The 19,459-nt window shown below is 31.8% G+C and overlaps 1 protein-coding gene across 1 annotated transcript in view; it reads right to left on the bottom strand.

Moving 5' to 3' along the window:
- The window catches only part of LOC130447428 (lachesin-like), a 102,820-nt gene extending 88,825 nt beyond the window's left edge, over nt 1-13,995 (bottom strand). Inside the window, exons 1-2 of the mRNA XM_056784241.1 lie at nt 13,841-13,995; nt 2,759-2,849 (exon numbers count right to left, since the gene is read on the bottom strand). Coding sequence (XP_056640219.1) covers nt 2,759-2,828 — 70 coding nt within the window. The 5' untranslated portion in view covers nt 2,829-2,849; nt 13,841-13,995. The remainder of the gene's footprint in view (nt 1-2,758; nt 2,850-13,840) is intronic.
- Between the last annotated feature and the right edge of the window lie 5,464 nt (nt 13,996-19,459).

The raw sequence follows: 19,459 nt of genomic DNA on the forward strand, positions 1-19,459 counted from the left end.
ACTCCATACCTCGACAAACGCCTGGACTATATATAAGAAGACATAATTAGATCATTGATTCTGTGTAGATATTTCTAGTTGTTGATTCCACAAAATTAGTAGATTATAAAATGTTAAAGTTGAAACAGTGTTAATTGCTAATGATTCACTAAAAACTATAAACAAAAATTTTACAAAACAAGCGTAGTAACTTATTATATAACTATATAAGATACAGATACAAAACACAACTATCCATGAGATGGCGCCTATTTTGAGAAAAGATGAAGGTAAAAATGTACATATATAACGTAAAAAACATGATATGTAATTCATCTCCGTTAATTGTCATCCAGCATCCAGAAAACATCGAAATCGAAACCATTTGAGAGTCAAAAAGATTTGGTAATCGTTCTAAAAAAAAGCTCGTGTGGATTGGTGCGAAGAAATGTTGAAAAAATCCAATTGCATTGCTTCAAAAGATATCACAATCGACGAATCATGGATCTATGAACTCAAAAATAAGAAACAATCGACTTCATGGATCCTTCAAGTTCAAAAATAAAAGACAACGTGTTTTTATACCAGAAGCAGGGGTTGATGCGTTCAAATCAGATGTTTTGAAGATACCTCGCTCGGAATGGAAGAAATTTTTCTAAAATTAGTTCAACCTCATTCAAAAGCTTATTAACCTCAGTGTAGTATATTTTGATCAACAATAAAGTCATATCCAATCATATATTTATGTTCTAAATTGTCCATCTCAAAACTTAAGTAGCAAAATTTTTCAAAAGTCTTATCTTTCGAGTCCATTTCATATTTTTCGTTTATTGTTGATCTATATTTCCTTGTAGATCTTTTGTATCACTCCTCGTACAATACGCATATGCTGAAATAATATTCTGTTAAAACGTTAGCTACAAATGGATCGAATCATACTTGGAAGCGACGCAAATGTGGAATTGTATGGTTTTATTACTTTTCCCCATTTAAAATGAATTTTACATTTTACTGTTTATTTTTACAAAATGGAGCTCTATCTAATACCCAAACGATGATGATGCGGCTCATTACGACCATTACGTTGAGCATTGAAAAGTATATGAAGGTAAAAGACATTTCAGTTTTAAAATAAACTATAGTCTAAAGGTCTTAGTATTTTAATCTAAGTTGCCACTAGAAATATGGAAGTACCTCATATATTTAAGCTTTCTACGTGTTGTTGATTAAAATCTGCAAACTTAGAGCATTGAGAACTCTATTCTTGCAAAGATTGATTCTTTGGTTCTTATATCTGTTAAAACGAATATTCGTTCAACTCATAGTTGTTTCGAAAGTCATTAAATGCTGTCTACTGATACAGCGATAGTTTTCAAGCAACTACCGCCGACTCTAGGTCTTGGTACTTCTGGAACCATCCTCTAATAGTTCATTCATCATGCTTTCGATTGTTTCAAGTTCAAGTTTCTCTTGTATAATTTATCCAAGATTATCTTCTGGTTTCTTATCTAGTTTTCTAGTCTAGTTATGACCAGGAAGATTGAGGTTAGACCAGATACACGCCTATGACTCTGATTGACTTTTTTGGGATTCTAATATTACTATGCTGTGCATGTATATTATTAAAAAAATCATCAGACCTGTTATAAAGTCCGTAAATTCTTGTTAAACAACTGAAACAGCTACAACTTCCATAATATCTGCGTAATTGAGTTGTTGAGCTCGAAATAATACTATCCGATAATAAAATTAGAGAAATATATTATTCAACTAGAAATCCAAAAACTTTTTCAAGTGTACTTCATAGTTGAATGGCATGGAAACACGCCAAGTACAATCGTGGAATGAACTCTGCCTAGCTTGAACATTGAAAATTTGATTTTCTGCAGTGGAATAAAAATTTTTTATTGAATGCTCAATATACTCTCAATATAACTGAAATAAATTCCATTATACGGGGAAACATTTCAAATTGATATCGACACAACAATAAATTTAGTATTAACGACTCTCAATTACTTTGGAATTTGATTTACGGAACATGTGAATTATCCCCAAGTAGCTTAATATATATCATAATTACTGCTTTAAACAATTAAGTATTGAGGATGATGCGACAAGTGCCACAAGTGCCGTATTTGCTCACAATGCAACAAAAACAGCGTCGTGAAGTTTTTGGTAAAGTTTCAAAGAAATAATTCAGAAGTCATAACCATGGATGAAATGTGGGTCCATCACTGCACACTCGAAACAAAAAAACAATCAAAACAATGGACTAAAAAGGGAGAACCATCTCCAAAGAAAGCAAAAACGATTCCATCAGCAGGCGAGGTCATGGCGTCGGGTTTTTGGAATACGCATGGAATAATTTTGATTATTCCAAATTCCAAAAGGAAAAATTATCAACGCCGAGTATTATGCGACCTAATTGAAATGTTTGAACAAAAAAATCAAGCAAAAACGGCCGCATTTGGTTAAAAAGAAAGTGTTATTTCATGAATTGCTTTCTCATGCACCGTATTCGCCAAATTTAGCCTCATCGGATTATTTTCTATTCCCAGATTTGATAAAATAGCTTGGTGCCAAATATTTGTCGATTTTTATTAAAAAAAAAGTATCTACCTTATCGAACATCGCTAGGAAAAATGTTTGGAGTTAAAAAAGTATATTTTTTCCAAAATTTTTGTGTTTTTTCCGTTGGGCTAGATACTACAGGGACCATCCTATGAATTACTGGAAAAACTGATGATTAATATGTTTAGAAACTTGTGATACTGACCTTGGATACACCAAGACTGGTCCAAAATGAAATGCACAACGATGATCAGATAGATCTTCTTCATTTCCATTTCCACTACTTCTATCTATACCTACAAGAAATATAAGATTGAAATATGTGATCAGATCGATATCAAGATAACAATTATACTTTTTCAATGTTTTATTGAGTAGTACTCTCCCCATAGGTTAGTAGGGGTAGTAGACTTTGTTATTTTTATCCTAGGGTTAGTTTCATGTTTAAAATGTGTGTATGTATGCTGTTTAGACTACTTGTTTTGAATATTATATCATATAGATATAAATAAGATACGCACACACACACACAGTCCCATGGAAAATAACGCCCCAAAATAAGAAAAAAAAATGATAAAAATGTTTTAATGGAGATTACTTTTGAATTATTGAGTGCAATTGGTCAAAAATATGTACAGTTGATGGAAATGGAACCGCCATATCAAAGTTAAATGAAAATTTGGACAATAAAGCACACACTAAGAAAAAAACTTAAGATGCAGGCCTAATTCCGCTTATATTTTGAATAAATAATTCTAAAATGTGTTTTATAAGATTATTATTAACTTATTGGGGCAAACTGGATAGAATAACGAAAAAACACAACAACTGATGAAAATGGATAGGCCAGATTAAACTGAAATGGAAAATGAAGCCCAAACTAAGAAAAAAAATGACAAAAATGTTTTATTGAAGATTATTTTGGAATTATTTAGTGCAGTTTGTCAAAAATATGTACATTTGATGGGAATGGGCCGGCTATATCAAACTATAATCAAAATTTAGATAATAACGTACACATTAAGAAAAAAACTTCGGATGCAGACCTAGTTCCGCTTATATCTGGAATCAATGATTCTAAAATGTGTTTTTTAAGATTATTTTCAACGTATTGTGTGCAAAGTGAATAAATAAGTAAAAAAAACACTACATATTCTGGAAATGGACCGGCCAGATTAAACTGAAATGGAAAATGACGCCCAAACTAAGAAAAAAAATGACAAAAACTTCAGTTGCAGGCCTAATTCGGCTTATATTTTGAATCAATGATTCTAAAATTTGTTTTATAAGTAGATGTGTTAATGAAGAAAACACAACAACTGGTGGAAATGAAACGACCAGCTTGAACTGAAATGGAAAATGACGCCCAAAAAAAACTAAAAAGTGTTATCGAAGATTATTTTTGAATTATTGCGTGCAATTGATCAGAAATATTTACAATTGATGGAAATGAACCGGCAGTATCCAACTATAATCTAAATTTGTGAAATGATGCACACACTAAGAAAAAACCTTCAGTTCCGTTTATATTTGGAATCAGTGATTTTAAAATGTGTTTTATAAGATTATTTTGAACTTATTTAGTGCAAACTGGATAGATAAATGGAAAAATCCTACAGCTGATGAAAATTCAGCTGCCATATTTACGAGAGATGGAAAATTATGCCCAAACTAAGAAAAAAATGTGTTATTCAAGATTATTTTAAATTATCGAGTGCAATTTGTCAAAAAAATCGCTTTTCTCACGTAAATTTTCCATTTTTTGAAGTTGCAATGATGGCTAAAACACTACAATTGTTTTTCACTTCTAAATTAACCGATTTAAGTTTTCTCCACAATATTCTAGAGATTAAAGAGATTACTTCAGTTGATATAATCCTAAATTTTCCGATAGATTTTCAAAACACAGTATTCGCATCTATTCGAATATATAAACCAACAATATGAAAATCCCCTACGGATATGTTTAAGCTCTACCTTCTTCCTCTTTCAAGCTCATAAAAAACAAAGTTACATAAATTTGACTGGTTTATTCCTAAGTATATATTAAAAGAATATTTTTACTTCTCTTTTTTTCTGAGAATACGAGTTTTAGATGTATATATAAGAATTATGATTCAGTCTCAAAAGGAAATACGAGCATGGTCCCTGAAGTGCCTGGCCTGACCTAGAGATGGCGGTTGTTGCTTGAAAAATACCCCAATCTATACATCAAATGTTTCAAGTTTGAAGACACCACATTGTTTGGTATCCATCCACACGGGAATGTTTAAAATTCATACATTTTCTCTTAATTTCCATTAGACATTATTTTCCTCGCAAACTTTTTCCAAATCCACATCAAATTATAGAAAACTTTTCTCCAAACTTCGAATTAAAATCCAAAGCATTCCAGATTTGAACGAAAAACGGGAGTATAATTGTTTTATCGGACCTTCAGGCTCCAAATTGAATTTTTATTAAGTAAACTGAACCACGTAATTATTTCCCAAATGTTAACGTTAATTTAAACATAAAAACTTCCAGCCGGCAACTTCTTTAAAAACTTCCAAAAAAACAAAAACGATAGACCAACTCCACTTCTCTTTTTTAAACAAAACCGTCTCACAAAAACAGCTTCCATCGCCATTTTTCTCGGAAGTTTCGACGAAATATTTTAATTAAAACGAACCGAAGAAAAAACTTCAAAGTAGTTTTCGAATTAACCTATATCAGATTCGAAAATATATTCAAAATCTAGCTATTTTCTGCGTACAATTTTCTAGTCCGCCGCCTTCAAAATTTACATTTTAAATTGGGCTGTCAAATATTCAGCAGCTTCATCTTCGAACTTCGCATGAATTCAACTGAAGTTTGTGCAATTCTAACAAATATAAATGGCATTTATTATGTATATATGTTTTCCGATTGCAACTTATTATTACTTTCCTGTTTTCCACTAAATTTACAATTTTTTCATCAAAACAGTATAATCCTGAAGTCATAACTATAAAGATGGATATCAAAAATTTACTATCAACTGTTTAAGAAGCTAAATCTTGCGATTATTTTAAACTACACTGATCTTTTTGGTTCATATTGCTATTTTGGAAGTTCCCTGAGGTGCTTTATAATATTCAAACCACATTCATCTCCAGAACTTACCACTACAGCTTCATATTCCAACGAATTACGACTTTCTGCAGCTTATTTGTATCTATTGCAAATTTCGAGGTCACTCAAGTCATTTTAAATATCCAGACTCATTCATCTTCAAAACCTATCACCATGTTGCAAATTTCGAACTTCCACAAATGATTTTGTGTTATTTAGAGTTTACTCATATGTAAGACTCGTCTCTACAGTTTCGTATTTCAATGAACTACGTCTTTATGCAGCTTATTAAGATTCTGCAGCTGTTAAGATTCTTATGATCATTTTTCTGTATCTGTTAAGAATTTCGAACTTCTACAAATGATTTTGTTATTTAGAGCTTAATCATATATAGGACTGGTCTCTACAGTTTCGTATTTCAATGAACTACGTCTTTATGCAGCTTATTAAGATTCTGCAGCTGTTAAGATTCTTATGATCATTTTTCTGTATTTGTTGCAAATTTCGAATTTCTACAAATGATTTTATGTTATTTAGAGCTTACTCATATGTAAGACTCGTCTCTACAGTTTCGTATTTCAATGAACTACGTCTTTATGCAGCTTATTAAGATTCTGCAGCTGTTAAGATTCTTATGATCATTTTTCTGTATCTGTTGCAAATTTCGAACTTCTACAAATGATTTTGTTATTTAGAGCTTAGTCATATATAGGACTGGTCTCTACAGTTTCGTATTTCAATGAACTACGTCTTTATGCAGCTTATTAAGATTCTGCAGCTGTTAAGATTCTTATGATCATTTTTCTGTATTTGTTGCAAATTTCGAACTTCTACAAATGATTTTATGTTATTTAGAGCTTACTCATATGTAAGACTCGTCTCTACAGTTTCGTATTTCATTGAACTACGACTACATGCAGCTTGTTAAGATTCTGCAGCTTATTAAGATTCTAATGATCATTTTTCTGTATCTGTTGCAAATTTCGAACTTCTACAAATGATTTTATGTTATTTAGAGCTTACTCATATGTAAGACTCGTCTCTACAGTTTCGTATTTCAATGAACTACGTCTTTATGCAGCTTATTAAGATTCTGCAGCTGTTAAGATTCTTATGATCATTTTTCTGTATCTGTTGCAAATTTCGAACTTCTACAAATGATTTTGTTATTTAGAGCTTAGTCATATATAGGACTGGTCTCTACAGTTTCGTATTTCAATGAACTACGTCTTTATGCAGCTTATTAAGATTCTGCAGCTGTTAAGATTCTTATGATCATTTTTCTGTATTTGTTGCAAATTTCGAACTTCTACAAATGATTTTATGTTATTTAGAGCTTACTCATATGTAAGACTCGTCTCTACAGTTTCGTATTTCATTGAACTACGACTACATGCAGCTTGTTAAGATTCTGCAGCTTATTAAGATTCTAATGATCATTTTTCTGTATCTGTTGCAAATTTCGAACTTCTACAAATGATTTTATGTTATTTAGAGCTTACTCATATGTAAGACTCGTCTCTACAGTTTCGTATTTCAATGAACTACGTCTTTATGCAGCTTATTAAGATTCTGCAGCTGTTAAGATTCTTATGATCATTTTTCTGTATCTGTTGCAAATTTCGAACTTCTACAAATGATTTTATGTTATTTAGAGCTTACTCATATGTAAGACTCGTCTCTACAGTTTCGTATTTCAATGAACTACGTCTTTATGCAGCTTATTAAGATTCTGCAGCTGTTAAGATTCTTATGATCATTTTTCTGTATCTGTTGCAAATTTCGAACTTCTACAAATGATTTTATGTTATTTAGAGCTTACTCATATGTAAGACTCGTCTCTACAGTTTCGTATTTCAATGAACTACGTCTTTATGCAGCTTATTAAGATTCTGCAGCTGTTAAGATTCTTATGATCATTTTTCTGTATCTGTTGCAAATTTCGAACTTCTACAAATGATTTTATGTTATTTAGAGCTTACTCATATGTAAGACTCGTCTCTACAGTTTCGTATTTCAATGAACTACGTCTTTATGCAGCTTATTAAGATTCTGCAGCTGTTAAGATTCTTATGATCATTTTTCTGTATCTGCTGCAAATTTCGAACTTCTACAAATGATTTTATGTTATTTATAGCTTACTCATATGTAAGACTCGTCTCTACAGTTTCGTATTTCAATGAACTACGTCTTTATGCAGCTTATTAAGATTCTGCAGCTGTTAAGATTCTTATGATCATTTTTCTGTATCTGTTGCAAATTTCGAACTTCTACAAATGATTTTATGTTATTTAGAGCTTACTCATATGTAAGACTCGTCTCTACAGTTTCGTATTTCAATGAACTACGTCTTTATGCAGCTTATTAAGATTCTGCAGCTGTTAAGATTCTTATGATCATTTTTCTGTATCTGTTGCAAATTTCGAACTTCTACAAATGATTTTATGTTATTTAGAGCTTACTCATATGTAAGACTCGTCTCTACAGTTTCGTATTTCAATGAACTACGTCTTTATGAAGCTTGTTAAGATTCTGCAGCTTGTTAAGATTCTAATGATCATTTTTCTGTATCTGTTAAGAATTTCGAACTTCTACAAATGATTTTGTTATTTAGAGCTTAGTCATATATAGGACTGGTCTCTATAGTTTCGTATTTCATTGAACTACGACTACATGCAGCTTGTTAAGATTCTGCAGCTTATTAAGATTCTAATGATCATTTTTCTGTATCTGTTGCAAATTTCGAACTTCTACAAATGATTTTATGTTATTTAGAGTTTACTCATATGTAGGACTGGTCTCTATAGCTTCGTATTTCAATGAACTACGACTATATGCAGCTTGTTAAGATTCTGTAGCTTGCTAAGATTCTGCAGCTTGTTAAGATTCTAATGATTATTTTTCTGTATCTGTTGCAAATTTCGAACTTCTACAAATGATTTTATATTATTTAGAGCTTACTCTAATTATTTCAAAGAACTACGACTTTATGCAGCTTGTTAAGATTCTAATCAATATTTTTTTGCCCAGTTCTCAAATGCGATTCATAATCTTAAGAATTCATTAATGTATTCAAGATTTCCTCGTCTTCCAAAAAAGTTGAAGTTGAAGAAATTGATGATTTTGTCTATAATTATGATATAACTATTTCATCTTTAATCATGACATTCTCAGTGATTATAATATTTTTGAATAACCATTTCTGACCCTAATCCTATTAAACGAATCACATTCTAATGTTCACTGATGAATAAACAAATATTTGTCATATTCCGATCGATTTAGCCCAAATTAAATCAAACTAATGGACTTTGAATAATTATTTGTTTTTGTTCCTGCTTGCCTAATAAACTTTCGATGAATAATTCTAGTTTAATAAATGAGAACGTTTCACTATGGATCAATATAAAATATAATAAGCATTAATTTAATAATGAATACTTCCAATAATCCGATTTAAATGAATCAGAATAAGAAATATATCAAATAGTCAATCGTATAATAATTATAAAACCAGAATACAACTCGTACACTTATACGTATTGATAATTGATGTACACATGTGACTGAACTTCTTTTTTTCTCGAAGGGATTCGAATCTGTTGTACGAGGTGGTCACTCTAAATCATTATAAAGCAATATATTGCATTGCATCAAATGAAAAGCAAAAAAAATATGAAAGTGATCGGTTTTTAGCACTTAAAAGTGAAGCTTTCAAAGCAGAGTAAAAGCAGGAAAAGTGTGTATCAGAAAGAAAAAATGAATACACTAGGCGAAGTCATATGTAAGGGAGTTTGATATGAAAAGATTCGGTACTAACACATCCACAACAAAGCAACCAATTCATAGTATTAGTTAGATGAAAATTGCTACAAAAGTATCATAATTACAATAAATTCTCGTTAATGTATGAATGAAACAACAAAGTTCCTTTCAATATGATTTTATAGTTCAGAATGTATGTAGTAATTTAACGACCGCACATTTTCCAATAAATGGGTTCAAGTGTTTCTCAACCACCAAACATTTTAGGGGGCTGTAATTTCCTACTATTGTTTAAAATGTGCCTCATTAATACTCCCTTATATACAACGCAGTCCTGATTCGAAGGAGGGGATCGTTAGAGTTAATTGTTATCCAAAATCATGATATTTTGAGTGTTCTTAAGATTTAACTTATTCTGAAATACTTCACCAAATGTATTGAAATATCCACATAAAAGACAAAATAGAAACTTATATCGAATTGAATAAAGTCCTTGAAAGGCTTCAAATAGTGACAAACAACTTAAATATGATGACTTTCTGTACTCAGATGGTTTATGAGAAACAGTTTTTCCGGTAGAAGAAAGAAAGAAGGTTAACGAATAAACGGAAAGAAGGAATGAGGCTAGAAATAAATGAAAATTGATTTAAAAGTAGACTAATTCAAAAAAGAAATAATAAAAATTGAAGCTGATGAATTTAAAGAAGTTTAAATATAGGATATATAAGGATATATAAAAAAAGATATTAAAAAAAATATTATTGGTAATCAATACATCTTATCATACAAATACAAGATATTAGAAACAAAGATATTAACCAAAAAGACTACAATGAATATTCACAAAACAAATCTAAAAATATTACGACGATAATAACAACGATAATAACGAAAAAACATTAGGTTAGGTTAGTAAAATCATGATAATAAGATTGCAGGACATAAATATTGAATATTATCTTGAAAATTACTTCAAAACTGCATTTGGCTAAAACAAAAGTCTTGTTTCATCAAGTCAATGCACCAGCTCACACATCCGTTATTGAAATGGCCAAAATTATTTAATTAGAGCTTGAATTGCTATTTCATGCATTCTATTTGCCAGATTTAGCCCCCTCGGATCATTACCTGTTCCCAGACGTGGTGGTCAAAGATTTTCCAACAATTTGGAGAAGCTTGACGATTTTTTCATAAAAAGGGTATCGAACTTATTGAACATCGTTGAGAAAAGTGTAGAGCTAGATGTTTTCATATAAAATATCTCTGGGAAGTCATATTACATTTGTAAATATCAAAACTATTGTTATAGAATGTATTGAAACTGTACATACACAGCGAAAACAAAAAATTAATTGGTAATGAGTATTATGTAATAGAGAAATATGTTCTAGAGAAAATTCCAAACACAACTTGTTGAATTCTTGACAAATGTAAGACTTATTCTTCGGAGAACAAAATAGATGCAAATTATTCCACATGACAGCATGAAGTTACATCTTACAAGATCCTGAAAATTCGTTTTGGGAATAGCATTATCTGTTTTAATACGAAAAGTTCACGAACAGTTTCAAACTTAATGGCGGAGCCTGGCATTCTACGTTAACTTCCAAAAGGAATTTTGAATTTTATGAATAATGTGCTGCTACATTTCATGTTACACGCTAAATAATCTGGTTGAATGTAGGTTATCTCTTGAAAATTACCAGCGCCTTTGATGCGTTCGTGAAAAAGAAGACTAGGATCGTTTGTAATTTAAAAAATGGCAACTGCTAGATATTCAGATAGATACAAACTCAATATTGGAAGTTGTTATAAAAATTTTTCACTCGAATGACTCTGGAAAACTCCTGAATCAAAACTCAAGATGCATCATAACTCTAGCGAAAGTTGAGAGGGAGATGGTATTCAAAAGACTTTAAGACACTTTTCTGTAGGGATACTTCTAAAGCTGTAGATACAGAAGGATGAAACAGCTACAATAGGAGGCAGAGGAACAGGATTGTGAAGAAAATTGTTGAAAATAGAGAAGATCATGGGAAATTTTTGTAACAAATAGAGTAGAATTGATTTCAAATCGAATTAATAATAGTTTAGCTCGAGTTAAACACATCGTACTTTATTGGGCGTATACAGAAGAACTACCACCCATGGTAAATAGAGTTTTAACCTTAAATTCTTCAAAAGACCAGAACAAGAGTTAAAAGTCTGTCAAAAAACGTTATTCACTCTAATATATAATAAAAGTTCTCTGTTCATTTCGGTTAACAGGTGAAAACCTTGGAATCTTAAAAAAGTGTTAAAGGATGATGAGTGCTGTTAACTTAACGAGGGTCATCGGAGCAAAACAGGAACAGTTGGAAAGAAGGTATATTCACGCTTCGGCATTTCCAAACAAGCCGATTGCCTTCGTTAACTAATGAAAACTTTCTAAACTGTTAGTGATAGCTTCGAATGGTAGTAATGAAGGAAGTTTCCGAAGTATACGTTTTCCACTAAAAACTTATTTAATACGGAGTTTTGCGATAATTAATCAAGTTTTCTGTCGAAAAAATCCTTTTATTTTCTACTACTATTTATAAACACAAAAATTTATAGTCAGTTTCATCATTAAATTCGCCAAGTCAATCGTCTTCTGAAAAACCGATTAGTAATTAAGCATTAAACTCTCATACGATGTTGTTGTCCTGGAGGAGATATCGAATCATAAGAATGAGTATACGAGGATGATCCCAGAAGTACCTAGTCCAAGAAAGAATACAAAAATTCTGGAAAAAAATTGTCAAGCTCTTCAAAATAGCCATTAACTTCATTACTAAGAAACCTCTTACAACCGAGTCAATTGTTCAAGTCTGGTGACAGAAAATAATCCGAGAGGACTGAATCTGGTGAATAGTATGCATGAGGTATCAATTTATCAATTTTGGGCATTGCAATAATGAATGTGTAAACTGGTGCATTGTCTTGATGAAACAAAACTTTCTTCTTAGTAAAATGCGGCGGTTTTTGCTTAATTTCTTCGCTCAAACGTTGCAATAATGTTCGCCGTTGATAGCTTTTCCTTTTACAAGATAGTCAATGAAAATTATCCCACGCGCATTCTAAAAACAGCAACGCCATGACCTTGCCTGTAGATGGAACAGTCTTTGCCTTCTTTGGAGCCGGTTTACCCTTTTCACTCCATTAATATGATTGTGTCCCAGTTTAGGTATGAAATGGCGCAAAAATTAGTTTTATTTCTGTGGAACATTCGATGGAAACATCTTCAGGTCTTGTTTCATTATGAGCAAACGCCGCACCCATCTTGCGCACAGCTTCTCACTTTCAAATTTTCAGTAGACATAGGATGGATATACGTTCGGCAAAAACGAACTTTGAAGCTCTGAGATCACAAAAACATATTTCTCCTGGCGAAGATTGAACATCTTTGTATTCTTATAAGACCTTGATGACAAAACCAAATAGAAATGTTAGGCTTATAAAATAAGCATAATTTCGATGATTCAATGATCCAAAATATGTTAAATATCAAAGAAGATTTACCAAAAGACCTTACAGAAACAGAAACAAAACATACTGCTCCTGATTCATATCAAACACCCGTAGGCGTACAAACACTATCAGATACCGTCAAAGATCACCAATTCCAATCATTCAACTTTATTTGGACTACCAAAATCTTCCCTTCAAGATGGCACTTCACTTTTGAAACAAGAAAGAAAACAGACTCATGTCTTCAACTACAACTGTTGTATGCAAAATGGTAGACTGCTGTGGATACTGGAACAAGAAAAATCTTTTAAACCTGGACAAAGTAGATTTCACTTAAATAGGTGCAAAGCTGTTAATTGGAGAGATCTGCAATGTAGCGAAAGATTAGCCAGTGAGCAAGAATCACTAATAGTTGGTATTATGTCCAAAGCATATGTCATAATCTAGAGTTTACACCAGTGGGACCAAAGTGAAAACATTCTTCACTTCATTAAAACTTCCTCATGTACTTTGTGAAGCATTGTATTGATGCGCTAATTTTTTCACGAAAACCTCAATTCGACTTTTTGATTTTACATGTTTTGGGAGGTTTGAACATGGTATTCCTTCTTAATATTCGAATATAGTAAAGTAAATGCTTCTGCGTGGGATATTCTCATTTTTTGCTAACCATGACAGTTTTAGATATCTGTCTGACATTTTTATGAAGCGTAAGCACCAACCAATTGAAATGAATGAAAAAGTAGATAAAGATGATCATAAGAAAGAAGACAAAGAATCAAAGAAATTATAGAAATTGATTTTCCATTATCGTTAAACATTTCTATATTATTTTTATTATATTTGAATAAGTTTATCAATTATTGACAAGTATATAATTATGATTAGATCCCACAATTAAAAAAATTATATTACTAATAATTAATCTGATATCACTGACCATTATTTTGATCACTTTAAAGTTTAATAAACCAATCACCATTCGAAGTTCAAGGATCCCGATAAAAATAAACGTCAACGACGAGAAAGTTGAACCGCGAGGCGTCGAAATCAGACGTAGCGCGAACGGTTTCAACGGCGTTCCATACAACAACTGACCGATTTAGCATCTGCACGCTTCCGCAAAATTCATGCGCTCACGACTAGGGATTTTTGCACGATTGTAAGAGAGCAAAGCTCAAACGGAAGAGAATTCTTTGCTAAAGTGCACCAAAAGTGCAATGTAAAGATGTGTTTCCTTTAAAACCGTTTCAAATGATGTTTAATTCCACACAAAACCGATTCCAACAATATGTTCGTTCTTTCTGAATTTATATTATTACTACAAGAAACAATTTTCTTATTTCTGAATCATAAGAAGAATATAGAACAAACAAAGCAACATTAACCTTATAAGTGTAATGGTGCACAAAAAATATTTCTTGCAAACATCGTGGTTAGATGCCATCAACGTACCGAAGTTACATCGCTCAGAAAATTATTTTTTAATGATAATCACTAACCAAGCGATTTATAGGAATTCAAAAATTCATTAACTGGCTATTAGTAGTATTATTTGCCAAAAATCCCTCTCGATACTTACCATCGACTTCCAAGATTTTGTATCTTGCGTGCTTAGATTCTTTTTGAAAATAACATCGTTCATAAACCTTTTTTAATTGGTAAGACACATGTTTTGATACTCATAATTAATATAAAAATATTGTAATCATTTATATATTGATGATTGGAAGATTATGAATTTAATGTGATATTTGTACAACATTTTAAATGTGAAAATACTCATAAACGAAATAAAGTATTTGAAATAAGAGACAATAGAGTCGTAAATTACTAGTTCCATGAACTTAGACTCAACAGATGGGGCTCTAAGCTATAATTAGGATACGAAAGTGAGGTTAAGTTTAATTAGCATTTTTATTTTTCATTTAATTTTATTTAGGCTTGAAAAATGTTGTTTATTTCAAATAAAATCAAAAATATTCGATTTTATTCGAAGAAAATATGACCTGTAATTCATAAAATATATTTTTGTATTGTCAAATTATATCTGGCGTTGAAATTTAGAAAATGTCGAAATTACCAATTCAGTATTTGAGGTTGAACTTTAGCCTCAAATAACTTTGAAACTAATAGAGTTAGCGAAAAATTATAGGAAACCTTTTTTGTAGATCGCTCAATTCCCTACAAAATCATATATTAATTGTCGAATGATTATATTCAGGGCCGGATTAAGATTTATACGGCCCGGCGCTAAAATAATGACGGGGCCCCCTTAAGGAATTCGAAATCCCGGAAAAATTCACAAAATAATATTAATACGTTAGATTTGTGGTATCAATACATCAAAAAATACAGAATGATTTCCAAATGATGGGGCCCTCTTGGTCCTGGGGCCCGGGGCTATAGCCCCCCAAGCCCCTAGCTTAATCCGGCCCTGATTATATTCTAAATTTTGTTGAATAATATGATATAAATGAAGTTAATATCAATATAAAAAGATCAAATTTTCACAGAGTTTTTTTTTTCATCATCTGAAACGGTTATAAGTACTTAAGGAAGAGAAAATAGTCGACTTATTTGGCCCACCCTTGAAAGGATTCAGCTTCAAATGACTTTTCCGTATACAAAAGTTGAGAAATTATTTCGAATACGTTTATTGTGTGAAAGCAACCCTTCAAAAAGATCATTTATTACGAGAAAACAACATCAATCAGTGTCCTTTATTCATTAATTCAATTAGTTCTTCATCCAGCGAACTTCTGAAACAAAAAGGGTTGTTTATGCATTAGGTCAATGTACATATCTAACATTTGACGTACATAGAAAACGGCAATTCATTACTTCGATGAAATACCAAGTTGAGATAGAAGGTTCGTCTATAATTGAGATTTTATATATATATATATATATATATATATATATAAGTGTCTTTATCACAATTGAATTTGTTGATAATGCTTATCATAGTTATGACGCGAAACAAATATTAAACATAAACAAAATACTCAAACACTGGATATCAATTTATCCTAACGTTTAAATTTGAATATCATTCCTGCCCTTCAAATTACTCCACTAATTCAAACCAGAAGTACCTGGTTCAACAAAGAAAACAGAAAAATTTTCTTCAACGTCAAGGTCCTCAAAATCATTGTTAACCTCTACATTGTTGAGAAATCTTCGACCACCGAGACATTTTCTCAAATTTGGAGGCAGAAAATAACTCGAGGAGGCTGAATCTGGCGAATAGGTAGGAATTCAAATTTCAATTCATCAATTTCGGACATTGAAATAAGGAATGTGTAAGCTGGTTAGGTTAGATTAGGTTTCTGACCGTTTTTGTTCGATTTCTTTGCTCAAAACTTCCCATAATACTCGCTAATCATAGTTTTTACTTTTTCAAAATCGTGAATTAAAATTATCCCACGCGTATTCCAAAAAACAGCACTCATCCTGCGTATAGCTTTCTCATGTTCAAATTCTTAGTTAATTTTCGATGTACCGCAGTTTTTGAAATGTCTAATGTCTGCTAGCCCGCGCACTTTCAGTTCACGATCATATAGTGGATTTATTTCAGCATTTCTGGAGTCGTCCCCTCATTTGGCCGACAACTGCGATGCTGGTCCTTGCAGGTCGTACGGCCTCGTTCAAACTCTGCTATCCAATATTTCACTGATATAAACGAAGAAGCAGTCTCACCCAGAATAGAATTTAGTTCAGTTTTCATATTGCATCACTGAAAAAGTTTACTATTGATATCTCCCAAACAAATACCAAACAACGTGGTGTCTTCAAACTTGAAATATTTGCTGTATAGGACTTTCTAATTCATTGGGACTTTTAAAGCAACTACCGCTATCTGTAGATCAGACCAGGTACTTCTGGAACCATCCTAGCAAGTTTCAACAAATATTTTCAAACGTAAAAAGTTTTAAAGCGTTGTCTTCCTATGTTTTAGAAGACATTAACTGTACATTTCAAAGGAATAAAGGACTCTAACAGACTACTAAGTACTAGGTACCATAAGTTTTCATATTGTACTTAAAGCCTTTAAAAAATGTGACTAGATGATCTTCAGATTAAAGTTACAGAGATAGAAAAGACTTCAAGCCTTTTATTGATTTCTCAAATAAAGAAAATTGCAAAATTTAGTGGAAATTCGACTCTAAGTAAGACCAGAATATGATGTTGTAATTAAAATAGCTCTCATTGAAGAAAAACAACTAATTTCACTTCATGAATTACCTTGTATAAACCCAATAACGAAATTTACCACTCAAGGAAACAAGCTATATCCGTCTTGTTGGTGGTGAACTCGTATGTTTGCTTTAAGGATCTTTATTGAATACGTGATGACAATATTCCACATCGCTGGCAGCGATAAACATAACATAGACCTTTTCACTGTTCGAAATCTCCAAAGGCATTGTTGTCTTTTCCCTTTCACGATAGCCAAAAAATAATAAAATTGGAAGCGGTCCCAGCATTATATATGATTTCAACGTCAATAAGAATCAGTTATATTTGATAAGAACCGTCAACTTCTTCAGTAAATAATAAAAGGAGTTTACATGTAACGATATCCACATCATCTTGACTAATTTAATCAAATATGTAATCCTAACCTAACCTAACCTAAAAACTATAAATCAAATTCAGTTTATCTAGTACGAGCCGACAAAAGAAATCCTGGATTTTAATCATACATACGACTTGATAAAGTGATAACTAAATAGTAAATCAACTTCCCACCTTCCAAAATTCGCCATTTAATCAACAGATGTCATTGCAGAACGCCTTAAGTTAACGCAGTTCACTTCCTAGATCAACCACTTCCTCGACTTGAGTTAAGCGCTATCTATGGGTTCATTAGATGTACTAGATATACTTGGAAACGACAATTTCCTTTCTGCTTTTGTAGTATATTTCAAATTAAATACTGATAACCTCAAATTATTCAGTGTATTATTTCAATGCTGTTCAGTGATTGGTTGGAAACCAATATAGTGTTATCTACTGTCAAATCTATCATTTTAGTTGTACCAATGAACCGAAAGAGTGCGTGGAGAATTGCCGTGTTGACGTTTCTCTACATTTCAAGCGGATTTTTCATGATCGCGCCTTTCGTAATCAATTCAAAATCGATTGATCTGTTTATAAAAACTTCAAATTAAGAACTGTGCGCAAATATTTGTCCTTGAACGAGACTAGACTAGAAGATATCTGCATTGACGAAGCTTTCAGAACTGTCCAATAGCAGTAATGACATCAATTCTAGAATCAAAATTATCATTAAAAAACATACTAACAGCTGTGAATATCTGATTTCAAAAGAATTCAAATTCTTTTGGTAGAAATGTTCCAATTGGAATACCGAGTAGATTATTTACCAAACATTGTTAATATTCAGTATTGCTGCTTGGAAAACAAGTTTTAGAACGATATTTTCTACTTATTTACAGAATATTCAAAATCGTGGTATATTTCTTTGCTCAAACGTTGCAATAAGTTCTCATAAAATGTGCCGTTTTCCCAAAATATCGATGCCATGACCTTGGGCGAGTCTTTGTCTTCTTTGGAGCTGGTTCTCCCTTTTCAGTCTGATGTTTGGATCCACGTTGCATCCATGGTTATAAAATCATTGCTAAATCCACAATGGAAACATCAACAACAACATTCCTGGAGTCGTTATCTCATTTGATCGACCTCTGCGATGCTGGTCTTTGCAAGTTACCGTTAATAATGAAGCTGTTTCACCTAGAGTAGGATCTAGTCCATCTTTTATATCAGTAGGACTAAGGCTTTTGTTAGATCGCTATAAGAAAGATGATTCGGAATATCTGGACCGAATACTTCTAATCAATAAGAGACATATGATATTTTCGTTATGTAAAAGTTTCAAAATACGAAGTTTAGTTTAATGATAATAAATTCGACATAATCATCATTAAGTAGGTATAAATAACGTTTATATACTTAACAAGAACATAATAAAAAGTAAATAAAAGGAAAAAGTTTGTCGTTATCCCCAGAGACTCTTTCACGCTCTTACGAAACACCCTCAAATAAACAAGCACTTCAGCTATTTTCTCCTAAAACTTACGAGCTTAAAGAGGACGAAAAAGAAATAGGAAAGTTCCAAGTTTCACGTGCTTATCTGATTCTCTTAATATATCACCGAAAAAGTAATTGGTAAAACTTTAATTACTTGTCAAATATAGATATCGAATTGAATTATTTGATATGAATTTATAGTTTCAATATCCACTATTCCAAAATTAGTTCGCATCGTTGCAAGCTTAGCAAACTATGAAAAAAAACTGGAAGCACGTATCCTGAACAGGATACAAGTTAACTTGACGTTTTCATTATGTTTGTGAAACAATATTTTGATCTTCGTTCTGAACATAGAGTGGGAACCGCTCAATCAAGAGCTCTTTGACTTTGACTTTGATTTACTCGTATTGTGGTAAGTTAATCCACGCTCCAACCATTTTCTTTTTTAAAATGAAATTCATTGCATGTTTTGGCTGTTTCCGCACTTTCTCCTGTCCTG

Source organism: Diorhabda sublineata, chromosome 8 (genome assembly GCF_026230105.1).
Source record: "Diorhabda sublineata isolate icDioSubl1.1 chromosome 8, icDioSubl1.1, whole genome shotgun sequence".
In the NCBI taxonomy this organism is placed as follows: Eukaryota; Metazoa; Arthropoda; class Insecta; order Coleoptera; family Chrysomelidae; genus Diorhabda; species Diorhabda sublineata.